The sequence below is a fragment of the Alosa alosa genome, chromosome 13, assembly GCF_017589495.1.
Source record: "Alosa alosa isolate M-15738 ecotype Scorff River chromosome 13, AALO_Geno_1.1, whole genome shotgun sequence".
Taxonomy (NCBI): domain Eukaryota; kingdom Metazoa; phylum Chordata; class Actinopteri; order Clupeiformes; family Clupeidae; genus Alosa; species Alosa alosa.
The window spans coordinates 31435200-31448599 of NC_063201.1; the positions used below are offsets into that span (position 1 = coordinate 31435200).

Here is a 13400-nt window from a genome sequence, read left to right on the forward strand (position 1 = left end):
TTTAGACAATTTCACATTTTTTATTATTTTTTTTACATGAAACTATATGGACACATTTTTACATTTTTCCAGCATCATTCCACACCTCCACACCTTTCAGGTACTGAAAAAAAAAAACATTGTGTATTTTAATTAAGACATTGTTTAGGCTTCTTTGTCAGTTTGGGATGGGCTGAACATTGCAGAACATGAATGTGGGAGATCTGGAATGGATTTAGCCAAACATCCCTTACCTCACATTGTGTGGGAGGAGAGCCTTGCTGCAAATAAGGCCCAATGTATCCATTAACCTCAAGCCCAAGGAACACGTCCATTTACACCTTTCATTTGTCATTTCATTCTGGTGGGTCAAATAAAATGAAGGCATGTCATACTTGTCATAACATGCCAGGGAGGAGAAACAAACTAGAACATTACGAAGATACGTCTGCACAGCAGAGAATGGAGACGTGCATGCAGGTGAGAGAGATAAGGGAGGAGAAAGAGTGTGTGTGTGGGGGGGGGGGATCAGGCAGTGAACTGTCTCCAGGTGCACCTGCCAGTGGTCTGTTTGGTCAGGTGTGGGTGTGTGAGGAACGCGGAAGGTCGGCCATGTCTGTATTTTTAACCCCGTGGCCTCCTGGGTTGTCATGACTACAATACTTTCCAGGGACTTGGGAGACGGCCAAGACTCCTATGTTGCACACACACAAAAGAGAGTCTGTCTGTCCGTATTTGTGTGTGTGTGCATGCTGTTCCAAAATGAAAGTCTTACACACAGCAACACCTGCAAGTCTTTAGGCTGAGGCGTGTTTGCTTAAACATCGTTTTGATTTTGGTTTCGCTGGTGATTTGGTCGCTAGGGGACCAGGCCCCTGTGTTGTGTTTGGGTCAGGTCAGTTCTTGGTCCGGCTTTGCCTCTGTGTGTCCTTGCTGAGGGGTCGCATGTGGTACGAGTACTGCCTGGCCGGTGAGGAGTCCACACGCACACACTCCATACCACTCACTGCAAGAAAAACACACACTCACACTCAGTTCTTGATCTCGCCATGTATATCTGCTGGCTCTGTGTGTGTGTGTGTGTACGTACATGTGCTGCTGTTTTTAAGCGGCAGGAGCGAGTAACTGGAGCTGTTTAATGGCGTGGTTATTTTGTTGAATCCACCCCTCCTGGTTTGTGATCCTCCTAAAAACACACACACAGAAGGAAGTAAAAAATTGCATGCAGACCCCAGAAGACATGAAAAGAGTACACTCTTACACACATGCAATTAAAACAAGAATTCCTGGCTACTCTTCCACACACGTTTAAGGTGAAACAAGTGGACTGGACTCTTATTCTAATAGTCCAGGCAGATACGGACACACACACAGGCTCTCCTTTATGAAGACAGATTTAAATCTTCAGTGTCTGCCAACACAGCCAGGTGGGGGAGGACAAAACAACCAGGAGAGAGAGTGGTATGTGTGTGTGTGTGTGTGTGTGTGTGTGTGTGTGTGAGAGTGTGAGTGTGAGTGTGAGTGTGTGAGACAACACCGGCCATCCCCTTTGACAGCTTTGAACTTTTCAAACCAGAGGGATTGGGAAGGTACACGTTGGTGCTGGTGTGTGTGTGTGTGTTTTGAGTAGGCAACAGTGAGCGGGGGTGGGGTGGGGTGGTCCGCATGGCTGCCCTCAGTCATCACCTGCTCATGTGTGCTGAAGGTCAGTTGCGTTTACTTAGCCAAAATTTCATTTTATCTGCTTTATTACATGTGTGTGTGTGTAAGAAGTCTGCTATGATTTAGCAAATCAAACACAGAAAGGGTTCTCAAAACGATTTTCACACACACACACTAATGCATATTTATGGTGTGCATTCAAGGGAATGACGTCGACTCACCATAGATATTCTGCAGAACAGTGGATTTCTTTACGGTGCTCTTGGTGGGAGGAGCTCTGGGCCTGGCCCTGGTTTTGCCGCGAGCTTGACCGTGAGGCACGGGCCAGTCCCACAACAACTGGATCACAAGGGCGGTGACCTCAGGCGGCTCCACTCTTCTGTGCCTTCTGCACAAGACCTCCCTCAGCAGAACTCTGGTACGATGCCTTCAACACACACACACACACAAATTAGCTTGGGACAATGACCCATTCTGTTTCTGCACACTTCCATGAACCACTTCCTGGGGCTTGACCAATGATTCGCTGGATGCTCTCATTTGAGGTCTCCACACGTGGTTCAGTCCATTTCTCATGACAGAAACTCTATTAGGGCTGCTCGGGATCAGGATGAGGTCGCCATCAAATGGCTATTATTGGCAGCTGATGTGGGTCTAGATAATTACTGCTGCTAGTTTATGATGGAATGCTGGTTAAGCAGGAGAGGTGGATAACGTTTGCATGGTTTATTTTGATTGGTCTTATCCTGTCAGTTTACAAGTTACTTTGCCTTTCCAAATGTTTTTAGAACATTCAATCAAGACTTCTCTCTTCATTGGGTCATCACAGCACAGAATGCTGCACATACCTAATGTTTTTGAAGTATGCGAGATAATGTATTACAGATAATGTTGGTTCACACACACACACACACACACACACACACTTCCACTCTATAGATGGCATAAACAGTAGCAGATGTTTTGTTCCACACACATTTCTGCTGGCAGACCCTGGGAACCGTGTGTGCGTGCGTGTGTGTGTGTATAGTCGTATAACTGTAATTATTGTAGGAGAGGGGAGCTTCTGTAGTTTATTAGAGCAGCACAGCAGGGTGCCACTGAACTTTTCGCCTCTCGTTACTCTGCTCTCTCTCTCATTCACATCCACGCACAAACACACACTCGGAGGTGTTGATGGCCAGCGGCCAGACCTCTGTGGGCCTGGGCACATGTGCACGACATGTGGGCACTCCCAAAACATAGGTCTCCCTTAAACACACATGATTATTGCCTACCCATTCATCAAAAACACATTGTTGGTTTATTGTGTGTGTGTGTGTGTGTGTGTGTGTGTGTGTGTGTGTGTGTGTTGGGTCCAAATATGCCCATATGTACCTTCTCCAGGCGCTTTGTATCATTTTGGCTGCACGGTTCCTCCTCTGCTCCATGTCTCTCCTCCGTCTCTCCCTCTCCATGTCTGTTTTTCTCTCTCTCTCCCTCCGGCACACCCCCTCTCTGTCCGTGACTCGCTGCCTGGCTGAAGCGGGGGGATTGGCCGCAGCGCTGGAACGGGATGTGGCCGCTCTGGGCTGCGTCTCAGTGGCAATTGGAAGCTGGGGTTTGGCACTGCCAGGGCGACTTGAGCCGGCGGGGGAGAGACGCTCGGAACCCACGACTGCTGATACACACATGGCTGGCACACACACTCTCGCCCTCCCAGACACCTCTTCAGTCTCCACACCACCTGAGCAGGACACACACACACACACACACACACACACACACACACACACACACACACACACAATGAGATACGAAATATATCAGGGTTCAGACATCAAATTTTTTTCAGGGAAAAAAGGATGGAGCAGAGGGCACTTCTGTCAACAATCCAGTGTCTGGTTTACTAAAATTCCCACCATAACGTCTAAAAAAGAGGGGAGTGACACTTTAATATTCAAATAATAATTCATAGTAGTCATCAGGAGAGTGTGTAGTCCATATCTGTCAAAAAATAATTTCATGTAATTGTAATTGTAGAAAATAAAATTTCACGACATCACATTTTGCCTTATTTTTACAAGTGATTATTCTGAGGGAAAATACATTAAAGATTACTGTTTTGACCAGGTTCAATATATAATATTTCAGCAGTATATAATAAAGGATGCAACCACATTTACAGATTCATGAAGATTCATGAGTTTTTGTTTAACACACTCAGTCTCCCTGTATTTTTTCTTGGGTAACTACTATTCATTAAATGTGCTTTTCCTAGTCCTACTAATGAACATAATGACAGGAAAATGGAAATGGAGTTTGATGCTGTTAATTTAATGCTACAATTTAACGCTCCCATTTTTGTCTGGAATGAGACTCTCTCGCTATGCTTTTGTGGTTGCTTTAAATGAACTTGATGAGATATCCCGAGACAAATGCTATTGTCACAAAGTACAAAAAACACACCCAAGCCTAGCTCTGCTTTCATTAGTGTGTTATTTTGTGATGATTAAGTCAATTCAATTTTGCTTTTCATTTATTGTTTATGCCACAAGCCACACATTCAATATTGAACTGAAAATATTGAAGAATTTTAAATTCCATTAAAGACATGTCATTATTTCTTTGGCATACCCAACATTGTAGTCTCCATGCTATCACCTGTGTATCAGTGGGTTTTGATCATCTACCTATTCAATGCTGCACGGTGACAACAGCTGCTATTGTCAAATTGTATTGCTTCACGTCACACTCTCAGAGCTTAAAGAATAGAGTGCAAAAAAAAGTCGAAACGTTTCTGAGGTAAACAAAAATGCTAAAATCCAAACCTAATAAATTAATGATGAATCTCATAATGAATCTCAGGACCATAGAAACTAACCTTGCTCAGATTGAGGCGACTCACTTTTGCGTTGTTGTGTTCTTGAGGCGCCTCTTTTGGAGATGTCTTCAGCTTTCACCCTTCTCCTCCTGCCCACACTGGGGGCTTGATCAGCCAATGAGAGCTGCTGATCCAGCGATCCAGCCAATGAGAGCTGCTGATCCAGCGATCCAGCCAATGAGAGCTGCTGATCCAGCGATCCAGCCAATGAGAGCTGCTGATCCAGCGATCCAGCCAATGAGAGCTGCTGTTCAGCTTCTCGTCTGCGCTCCTCTTCCCTTTTTCTAAACGAGAGAAGACCTCTTAAATTCCTGTGCAGGCACTCACACACACACACACACACACACACACACACACACAATACACACAAAACACACACACACACACACACACACACTCACTCACACACACACACAAAAACACACACACACACACACACACACACACACACACTCCCAAACAAATCAACTTGAACTAGACAGGTGGGAAAGCAAACATGTCTTAGGAGATGAAGACAGAGTGACTGAGTGTGTACACGTTTCCCTGTGTGTGTGTGTGCATGCATGTGTATGTGTGTGCACACGTGCTCGTGTGTGTTCATTCATTCTGTGCACTGACACATTCTAAATGTCATTCTGTGTCGAGAGTGTCAGCTGATTAAATGGAGGGATAGAATGAAGAAACAGAGGAAGACTGAGATAGAGTGAGAGAGAGTAAGTAGAAATAAAAATGTTACATGTGTGTGTGTGTGTAGGTTACTTTTGTTTCTGTGATAGCTGGAGTCTTCAGTGGACCAGAGGAAAATTCCAACATGTATGTATAAACAGACTCTATCACTGTGTGTGTGTGTGTTGTGTGTGTGTGTGTGTGTGTGGGTCCCCTACTTGGCAGCATCCTTGCGCAGCTGCTCGTGCCTCATGAGCAGGTTCTTGCGCTCCTTGAAGGCGCGGCGCACGCGGTAGCCCTTGAACAGCGCCTGGATGGAGCAGGCGGCGATGTCCTGGATGGCAGCGATGGACATGGCCCCGTGCTCCAGCAGGTACTGCGTCAGCTCCTGGTGCTCCCCCAGCAGCGCGTAGTCCAGAGGAGTGTACCTACACACTCACACGCACGCACGCGCACACACACACGCACACGCACGCACGCACACACACATCAATGTGTGAATACACACTCAAATGAATGTCCAAGCACACATTAATACATATGAACACACACACAAACGCACGGATGCAAATAGAGTACATAAGAATAAATGTCAATCTAATGTACCTTATACCTGTATGGCCAACGATACTTCTGGAGTGAAGTTGTGTCTGTTACCTTTCTTCGTTGTTCTCCATGTGGTTGGGAAAAGCCCCACAGCCTAGCAGCAGCTTCACCGCATCCAGGTAACCGTTATTACAAGACCAGTGTAGAGCTGTTCGGCCCTGTATGAGCACACACACACACACATTTGCTACGGTATCAACTCCTTTGCTCTCTCTGCCATTGCTGCATCAATGTGCATTATTCTATCTACATAGAGTTCTGTTGGGTTGTGTGAAAGTTTCTGATCATTTCTGATCCAAATTGCATTATCAGAGTGCGGTCAGCTATTCTGTGGTATTTTAGATGATGTGCTAAACACTGGTGCTTGCTACCTTGCTACCATGGACGCTGTGTAAGATGCTGTGTTGGTGCTGTGTCAAATGACTACATCCCTATAATGAACTTTGGTGGCAACATGTTTATATGTGTATGTGTGTACTGCTTAGTCTGTAAGCAGGCTGTGTGTGGTGTATGTGTTGTGTGTGAGTTGTAGTAGTGGTTGGGGACATGTCTAGTTGTGTTGTGTAGTGCATTTCCCCTGCGGCTACCTCTTTGTCCTGGACGTTGGCGTCGGCGTTGTGCTGCAGCAGCAGGGCCATGCAGTTGATGTAGCCGGCGTAGGCGGCACACTGCAGGGGCGTTCGGCCAGCGCTGTCCTGCAGGTCCGGACCCAGCCCGTTCTCCATCAGCACCTCGCACACCTCCGCATTGCCCCCCAGAGCCGCCCAGTGCAGCGCAGAGTGCCCGTCTATGTCCACCAGGTCCACATGAGCACCACCTACACACACACACACACACACACACATTATATTATTATTATTATTATTATTATTATTATTACTATTATTTATATATACTATAATATAATATAAATACTAATTATTTTATTATTATTATAATTATATCAGATTACATAAAAAACACTATAAAGTTACACGGATATACTGGTGCAATAACACAAACAATTCAAACTCGTAACATACATAAGTATGAACACACACACATTCACCTTTGATGAGTGTGAGGATGACATCTCGGTGGCCCATCTCACAGGCACGGAACAACGGCGTGTGTCTCATGACGTCCAGCGGGTCCACAGCTGCCCCTCGCTCCAGCAGCAGAGCCACAGTGGACACGTGGCCTGAGAGAGACGCTGCATGCAACGCTGAAAACGCAGAACACACGCACACACACACACACACACACACACACACACACACAAGAGACACTCTTACAAATGACTATGTACAAACTTACAAACACTTTGTACAAACAAGTGTAAGTGTCGTGTCTTCAGCATGAATATTTTCGATAACTACTGCTCGTGATTGATTGCCATTGACATCGTCAGGGTACGGCTTACCAAAGAGGGAGATAATATGGGCAAGTCATGGTTTGGCGGGGTGCTTGTGTGGGCTGTGCCATCCCGATGGAAACTGTGGTGGAGAGCTGCAGTAACTAGGGAAGCGAGTGCATTTTGGCCGCTGGTCGAGGAGCTCCCCTGTGACCAGCATATGACATGATCTATCTACCAATATATCTACCTGTTTATATACATATCTAGGCTATCTATAGCCTATCTATTTATCTATAATCTGCGCTATCTACTGCTGAACAATCCCTTACTCGTCTCTCTTTACTCCTCTCTCGTTACTCTCTAGGTGGGCTTTGGTCTGTAGCCTCCCCAAGGTGACGTAATGCAATGCATTGTGGGGGAAAGGAGAATCACTTCAAACGCTGTGAAATAGTACCTGCTTTTTCGTATTATATTCCGTTTTGTGATACCCAACAACATCAAATACAATGGATAACAGTTTAAATGTTTATTACCAACAAGCAAATTGTGCAAATTTGTTGGAAAATGAACCCTGCAACACGGCCTTTAAAGCTGACGTGTGTATGGCTATGTATGTGTGTGTGTGTATGACGTGTGTATGACTATGAGAGCGAAAGAGGGAGAGCAACACAGCAGACATCTTTAGTTTATGGGTGTGTATACCTGTTCCTCCATATTTGTCGGCCATATTAATGTCCAGGTCAGGTTTGAGGTCCAGCATGGTTCTGATGACATCATCACTGCCCTTCCCAGCAGCCCACATGAACGCGGTTCTCCCCTCCAGGTCTGGCTCATCTCGCACAGAAGGGTGCCGGACGAACACTGCCACGGTGTCCTACACACACACACACACACAAATGTCTAATGTACAGGGACCCAACACACACACAATATTTTATAATATCCATGGACCCAACACACACACACACACACACACACATACAGAAATGCATAAGTACCATAAACACACAAAGAGAGAGCAGCGTAATGAGTAATGACTTCAGAGGCACCAAAGATGAAGGACATGAAGCTAAACACAGTAGCTACTAACTACACTGTGCTCCATTCTTTTTTATATGCCCAAATCACTATTTATTTAACACACAATTAACAGACGGTAAATTAGCCCTAATTGAAAACACTGCACATACCACACATTTCATATTTCACTTTACAACTTTATTAGGTCATTGTATACTTGGCTCATAAGAGCAAGAGTCGAGAGTTTGCTCATGATGGAGCCATCTTTACTTTATTTCTATCTACTGTTACTTTATCCTCTCTCCTCTTCAAGTTCTCAACGTGGAAACATTGGAGTCTAAAGCATTCCTCCTATTTTGCACAACCTGTATAGATTATTATATTTTCTTATATTCTACTCCTTATATATTCCTATATAAATGCATGGATAAGGCACTAGTATGTTTGCATCTATGATCTATTGAATAAGTTAATGTGTCCCTGTAATTCAACATCTGCTGGTATCACATATCCTGAATCACACACACAAAAAAAACCTCTTCAGCATCAAATGAAGAACAGGAATTCCTGCAAGTTTGTCGTTTCCAGTGCAGCCTGCTATCTTCTCCTCTTAGGACTTAGGACCTCCTGAATTCAACAGGTTCTTCTCCAATACACCATAGCTGTGATGAAAGCCACAGTACGCCATCTTCTTGACAAACCATAGATAACACACCCCATCCTCCATGCTCCCTGCTGGCGAATCCAAGCTGAAATATCTTCCCTGCTCAACTGAAGTACCCAGCTAATCATGTGGTGAATGAGTTCAAAGTCGTTTTGAGTCAAAGCCTTGAAAATGATCTCATAGGCAGGTAAAACAACTCTCCCCCAGTTGATCCCACCCCATGTGTACAGGATTTTCTGTCTGCATTCTTTCCACCACGTATCCTCTTAACATTACTGCTCCTTGCTCAATCATTTGGTCATCTATGACATCTTCATCCCTAGTAGCTCCTCGCAGGTCATCATCCAGCAGTTGTTACTTATAAAGAACTTCATCACCAGCTTAAGGTGATCCAAAAATCATTCTTAATACACTATGGGGGATTACTTGATTCACACACAGACACACAGACACACACACACACACACACACACACACTCACCGCGTAATTACTCTGAGCTCCATAGTGAAGAGGTGTGGCACCCTGGCTGTCTGATGGGTTACTGCCAGATTTATTCCTCTCTAACAGCAGGTGGACAATCTGTGAATGACCTACACACACACACACACACACACACACACACACACACACACACACACACACAAAATATGTGACCGTGAAACACACTAAAACAAATATTAACATAATAATAGACATTTTGTAGTTATTTGTATTGTGTGTGTGTGTGTGTGTGTACCCAGCAGGGCAGCCCAGTGCAGTGGGGTTCTAAAGAGGTTGTCGTAGGCGGTGACGCTGCAGCCCTCGTATGACGTAAGCGCCTTCACCACCTCCTCGTTCCCCACGGCCACGGCAAAGTGCAGCGGCGTGCGGCCCTCATAGTCCTGCCAGTTCAGCAGGGACTCGGTGGGAGCAGCCTCCTGCAAAACACACACACACACACACACACACACACACACACACACACTGTAAATATTAGCACAGGGTTGTGCTGAGGGTTGTGTTGAGAGGTGTCCTGAGGTGTGCTGACCAGGATGTCTCATTGGGAGGTCCTTTCTGCCAAAAGATATGTTAAAAGAAGCCAGGGCGACCGCTCGGTCATCAGTACTCATTCTGCTTGACTTATCGGCTGCCTTTGACACGGTTAATCACCGCATCCTTCTCTCACAGGACGCTCGTTTAACGCATCATGGCTTGGTCAGCTATCTGCACCTCACCATCTCACCACAGGGGTCCCCCAGGGCTCAGTGCTGGGCCCCCTTCTCTTTGCTATCTACACCACCTCCTTGGGACAGATTATCCGTTCGCATGGCTTCTCATACCACTGCTATGCAGACGACACACAGCTCTATCTGTCCTTTCCACCTGATGACCCCTTGGTTTCAGCACGGATTTCGGATTGCCTCTCAGACATAGCTACATGGATGAAGGCACACCACCTCCAGCTGAACCTCTCAAAGACTGAACTGCTGGTCCTCCCAGCTAAACCTACCATACACCACGACATCAACATCAAATTTGACTCCCTGTCTGTTTCACCTACCAGGACTGCAAAGAAATCTAGGAGTTGTTCTCGACAACCAACTAAACTTCTCAGATCATGTTGCCTCAGTCGCCCGGTCATGCCGTTTCGCACCCGTTTCGGAAAATCAGGACTTACTTGACTCAAGATGCTACCCAACTTCTGGTTCAGGCAATAGTCATCTCACGACTCGACTACTGCAATGCCCTTCTGACAGGTCTCCCAGCCTGCGCGAGTGAAACCACTTCAGATGATCCAGAGCAGCGACGGGCGCCTGGTCTACAATCAACCCAAAAGGGCACATGTTACCCGCTGCTCATCCAGCTACACTGGCTACCTATGGCGGCCCGCATCAAATTCAAGGCTCTAACGCTTGCCTACAAAGTAGTCTCGGTTCTGCTCCCACCTACTTGAATGCCCTCATACAGACATACGCTACCTCCAGACCGCTGCGCTCCTCAGACGAACGGCGTCTAGCTCTACCACCACCCGTGCGCTCAAGCCAATCCAAACTTTTCTCATCTGTTGTTACTCGTTGGTGGAACACACTGCCAGTTCCTACAAGGGCAGGGACATCCTTCTCCATTTTCAGAAAACTCCTGAAGACCCAGCTCTTTAGAGAACATCTCCTCTCATAGCAACACTTACAACAAGTCTTACTGATCCTAGCACTCACTAGTCGTCTCAAACTGACAAGTAACTGTTAAAAACAGCACTCACTGATGCACTTATTCTTACTGTACTCTAATGTTTTTAAATTGTCCTAAAATTGTTGAGAATTGCTCTAAAACTTAAACTGTTTACCATGTTGTTAGTCGCTTTGGCTAAAAAAGCGTCAGCCAAATGTAATGTAATGTAAAGTAATGTAATGTAATGTAATGTAATATGTGTATGTGAAAGTGATGGGGGAAGCTTGTGTTTGCACTTGTAATTGTGGGTTTGTGTGTGTGTGTGTGTGTGTGTGTGTGTGTGTGTGTGTGTGTGTGTGTGTGTGTGTGTACAAACCAGGATGCAGCGGACAGTGTGTGTGGCGTTGGGGTGTGTGTTGTGAGCGGCCCAGTGCAGTGGGATTTTGCCCTCGCTATCAGGGATGCCGATGTTGGAATCATGCTTGATCAGAAGTTTCACATGCTCTGCATGGTTGTAGAATGCACTCCAGTGCAGAGCTGTCTGCTGCTCAAACACACACACACACACACACACACACACAGAGAGAGGGAGAGACAAGAGCATAAGCATATTGTTTTGTACCTTCAGCAATCATATTGAAGCTTTGAAGCTATTTCAATCTTTTAATTTCAATCATCTAATTAATGCTTTCCAGTATGTTGGTGTGTGTGTGTGTGTGTGTGTGTGTGTGCGGGCACTCTCAAACTGATTGAGAGATGAGAGTTAAAAGAGAAGGGTCATGGGTCGTATTGCGAAATTGTTACAAAACTAGGCTTTCACAACAAACAAACCTCCTTGCAAAACACACATAAAACTCTTTCATTCAATTTCATTAGAGATGTGGAGAACATTAAGCACACACACACACACACACACACACACACTGTCACACACACACACACCGTCACACACAGAGATTACTTAAAACAGGAGCCATAATAGCCCTCGTTATTTTGGGCTGTTTATCTGTGGAATTACGTCTTAAATTACAGTCACACACACTCTGTCTCTCTCTTTCTCTCTCTCTCTCTTTCTCTCTTTCTCTCTGTCTCTCAAATGCGCGCGCACACACACACACACACACACACACACACACACACACACACACACACACACACACACACACACACACACACACACACACACACAGTCCACTGTAATGTTTCCAGTAATTGGCCACAAAGTGAATAAAGTTGCATGTGGTCTCCTGATCTGGAGGCTTTCCCATGAACCCACAGAGCTCTCAGAAGAGACGCCAGCAGACTAGCATCACTGAAGGCACACACCCCTACCAGAGCCACACACACACACACACACACACACACACATTGTGTCACTACTACTAATCCAAAGCTACAGGTCATGTGCATACTTCTAACCCAATACTATAGGTGCATACTACTAACCCAGCACTATAGTTGCATGCTATTTACCCAGCACTATAGGTGCATGCTACTAACCCAGCACTTACCCAATATTATAGGTGCCTACTACTAACCCAGTATTATAGGTGCATACTACTAACCTAATACTATAGGTGCATACTACTAACCCAATACTATAGGTGCATATTACTAACCCAATACTATAGGTTCATACTACTAACCCAGTTTTATAGGTGCATACTACTAACCCAATACTATAGGTGCATACTACTAACCCAATACTATAGGTGCATATTACTAACCCAATACTATAGGTTCATACTACTAACCCAGTATTATAGGTGCATATTACTAACCCAATATTATAGGTGCATTCTACTAACCCAGCACTAACCCAATACTATAGGTGCATACTAGTATTAACTAACCCAATAGTAAAATGGCACAAAAATACCCTAACTCTTTCTCATTCTTCTACCAGTCTTAGTTGTCTATTTACCAGTCTATATTACTAATAAATCAAATTGGCATCAACACTATGATACACAACCATCACCCTAATACTGAAGACAACACAGTTGTATCAGGGCTAACACTCAGTCATGGTAGCTGTATCATTTCTGTACCATAACTCTTAGATCCACATCCACACTGTAACACCACACATTCACATTCAAACGAAGTTATTCTGTTTTTACTGGCCTGCCTGGCACCACCTTAACATACACACTGTGCTGTTGTTTAACAGCCCTGACCAATGTCAATTGGTAAAACGGATAAAGAGATGTACAATGACATGGTGGAACAAAGAGAAAAAAATCCATGTGACTAAAATATTCAAAAAAAGGCTGTCAACCAAATGGAATTTGCCAAAGGATCCTGTGATTGTCAATTTTATTTCATTAGTTTTTTTCAGGAAAAAGAATTATGGATTTTAAACCAGTCCCTTTGTTTCGGTTCAATTATATATATTTGCAGTGATATTGCAATTTTGTTGTTATGCAAAAGTGATATAACTCAAATATTAATT

General features: G+C 44.8%; 1 protein-coding gene across 8 annotated transcripts in view; it reads right to left on the reverse strand.

Annotated features, from left to right (window-relative positions):
- The window catches only part of invs (inversin), a 24770-nt gene continuing 11370 nt past the window's right edge, over positions 1–13400 (reverse strand). For 5 of the 8 annotated variants that reach the window (XM_048261786.1, XM_048261785.1, XM_048261782.1 and 2 more), the window contains 13 exons: positions 11322–11489; positions 9534–9714; positions 9278–9387; positions 7815–7986; positions 6819–6980; positions 6364–6593; positions 5828–5934; positions 5389–5598; positions 4505–4788; positions 3019–3367; positions 1863–2068; positions 1070–1165; positions 1–985 (listed from right to left, as the gene is read on the reverse strand). In XM_048261786.1, coding sequence (XP_048117743.1) covers positions 876–985; positions 1070–1165; positions 1863–2068; positions 3019–3367; positions 4505–4788; positions 5389–5598; positions 5828–5934; positions 6364–6593; positions 6819–6980; positions 7815–7986; positions 9278–9387; positions 9534–9714; positions 11322–11489 — 2385 coding nt within the window. In that variant the 3' untranslated portion in view covers positions 1–875. The remainder of the gene's footprint in view (positions 986–1069; positions 1166–1862; positions 2069–3018; positions 3368–4504; positions 4789–5388; positions 5599–5827; positions 5935–6363; positions 6594–6818; positions 6981–7814; positions 7987–9277; positions 9388–9533; positions 9715–11321; positions 11490–13400) is intronic. The other 3 variants (XR_007195560.1, XM_048261787.1, XM_048261788.1) reach the window with 3 other exon arrangements.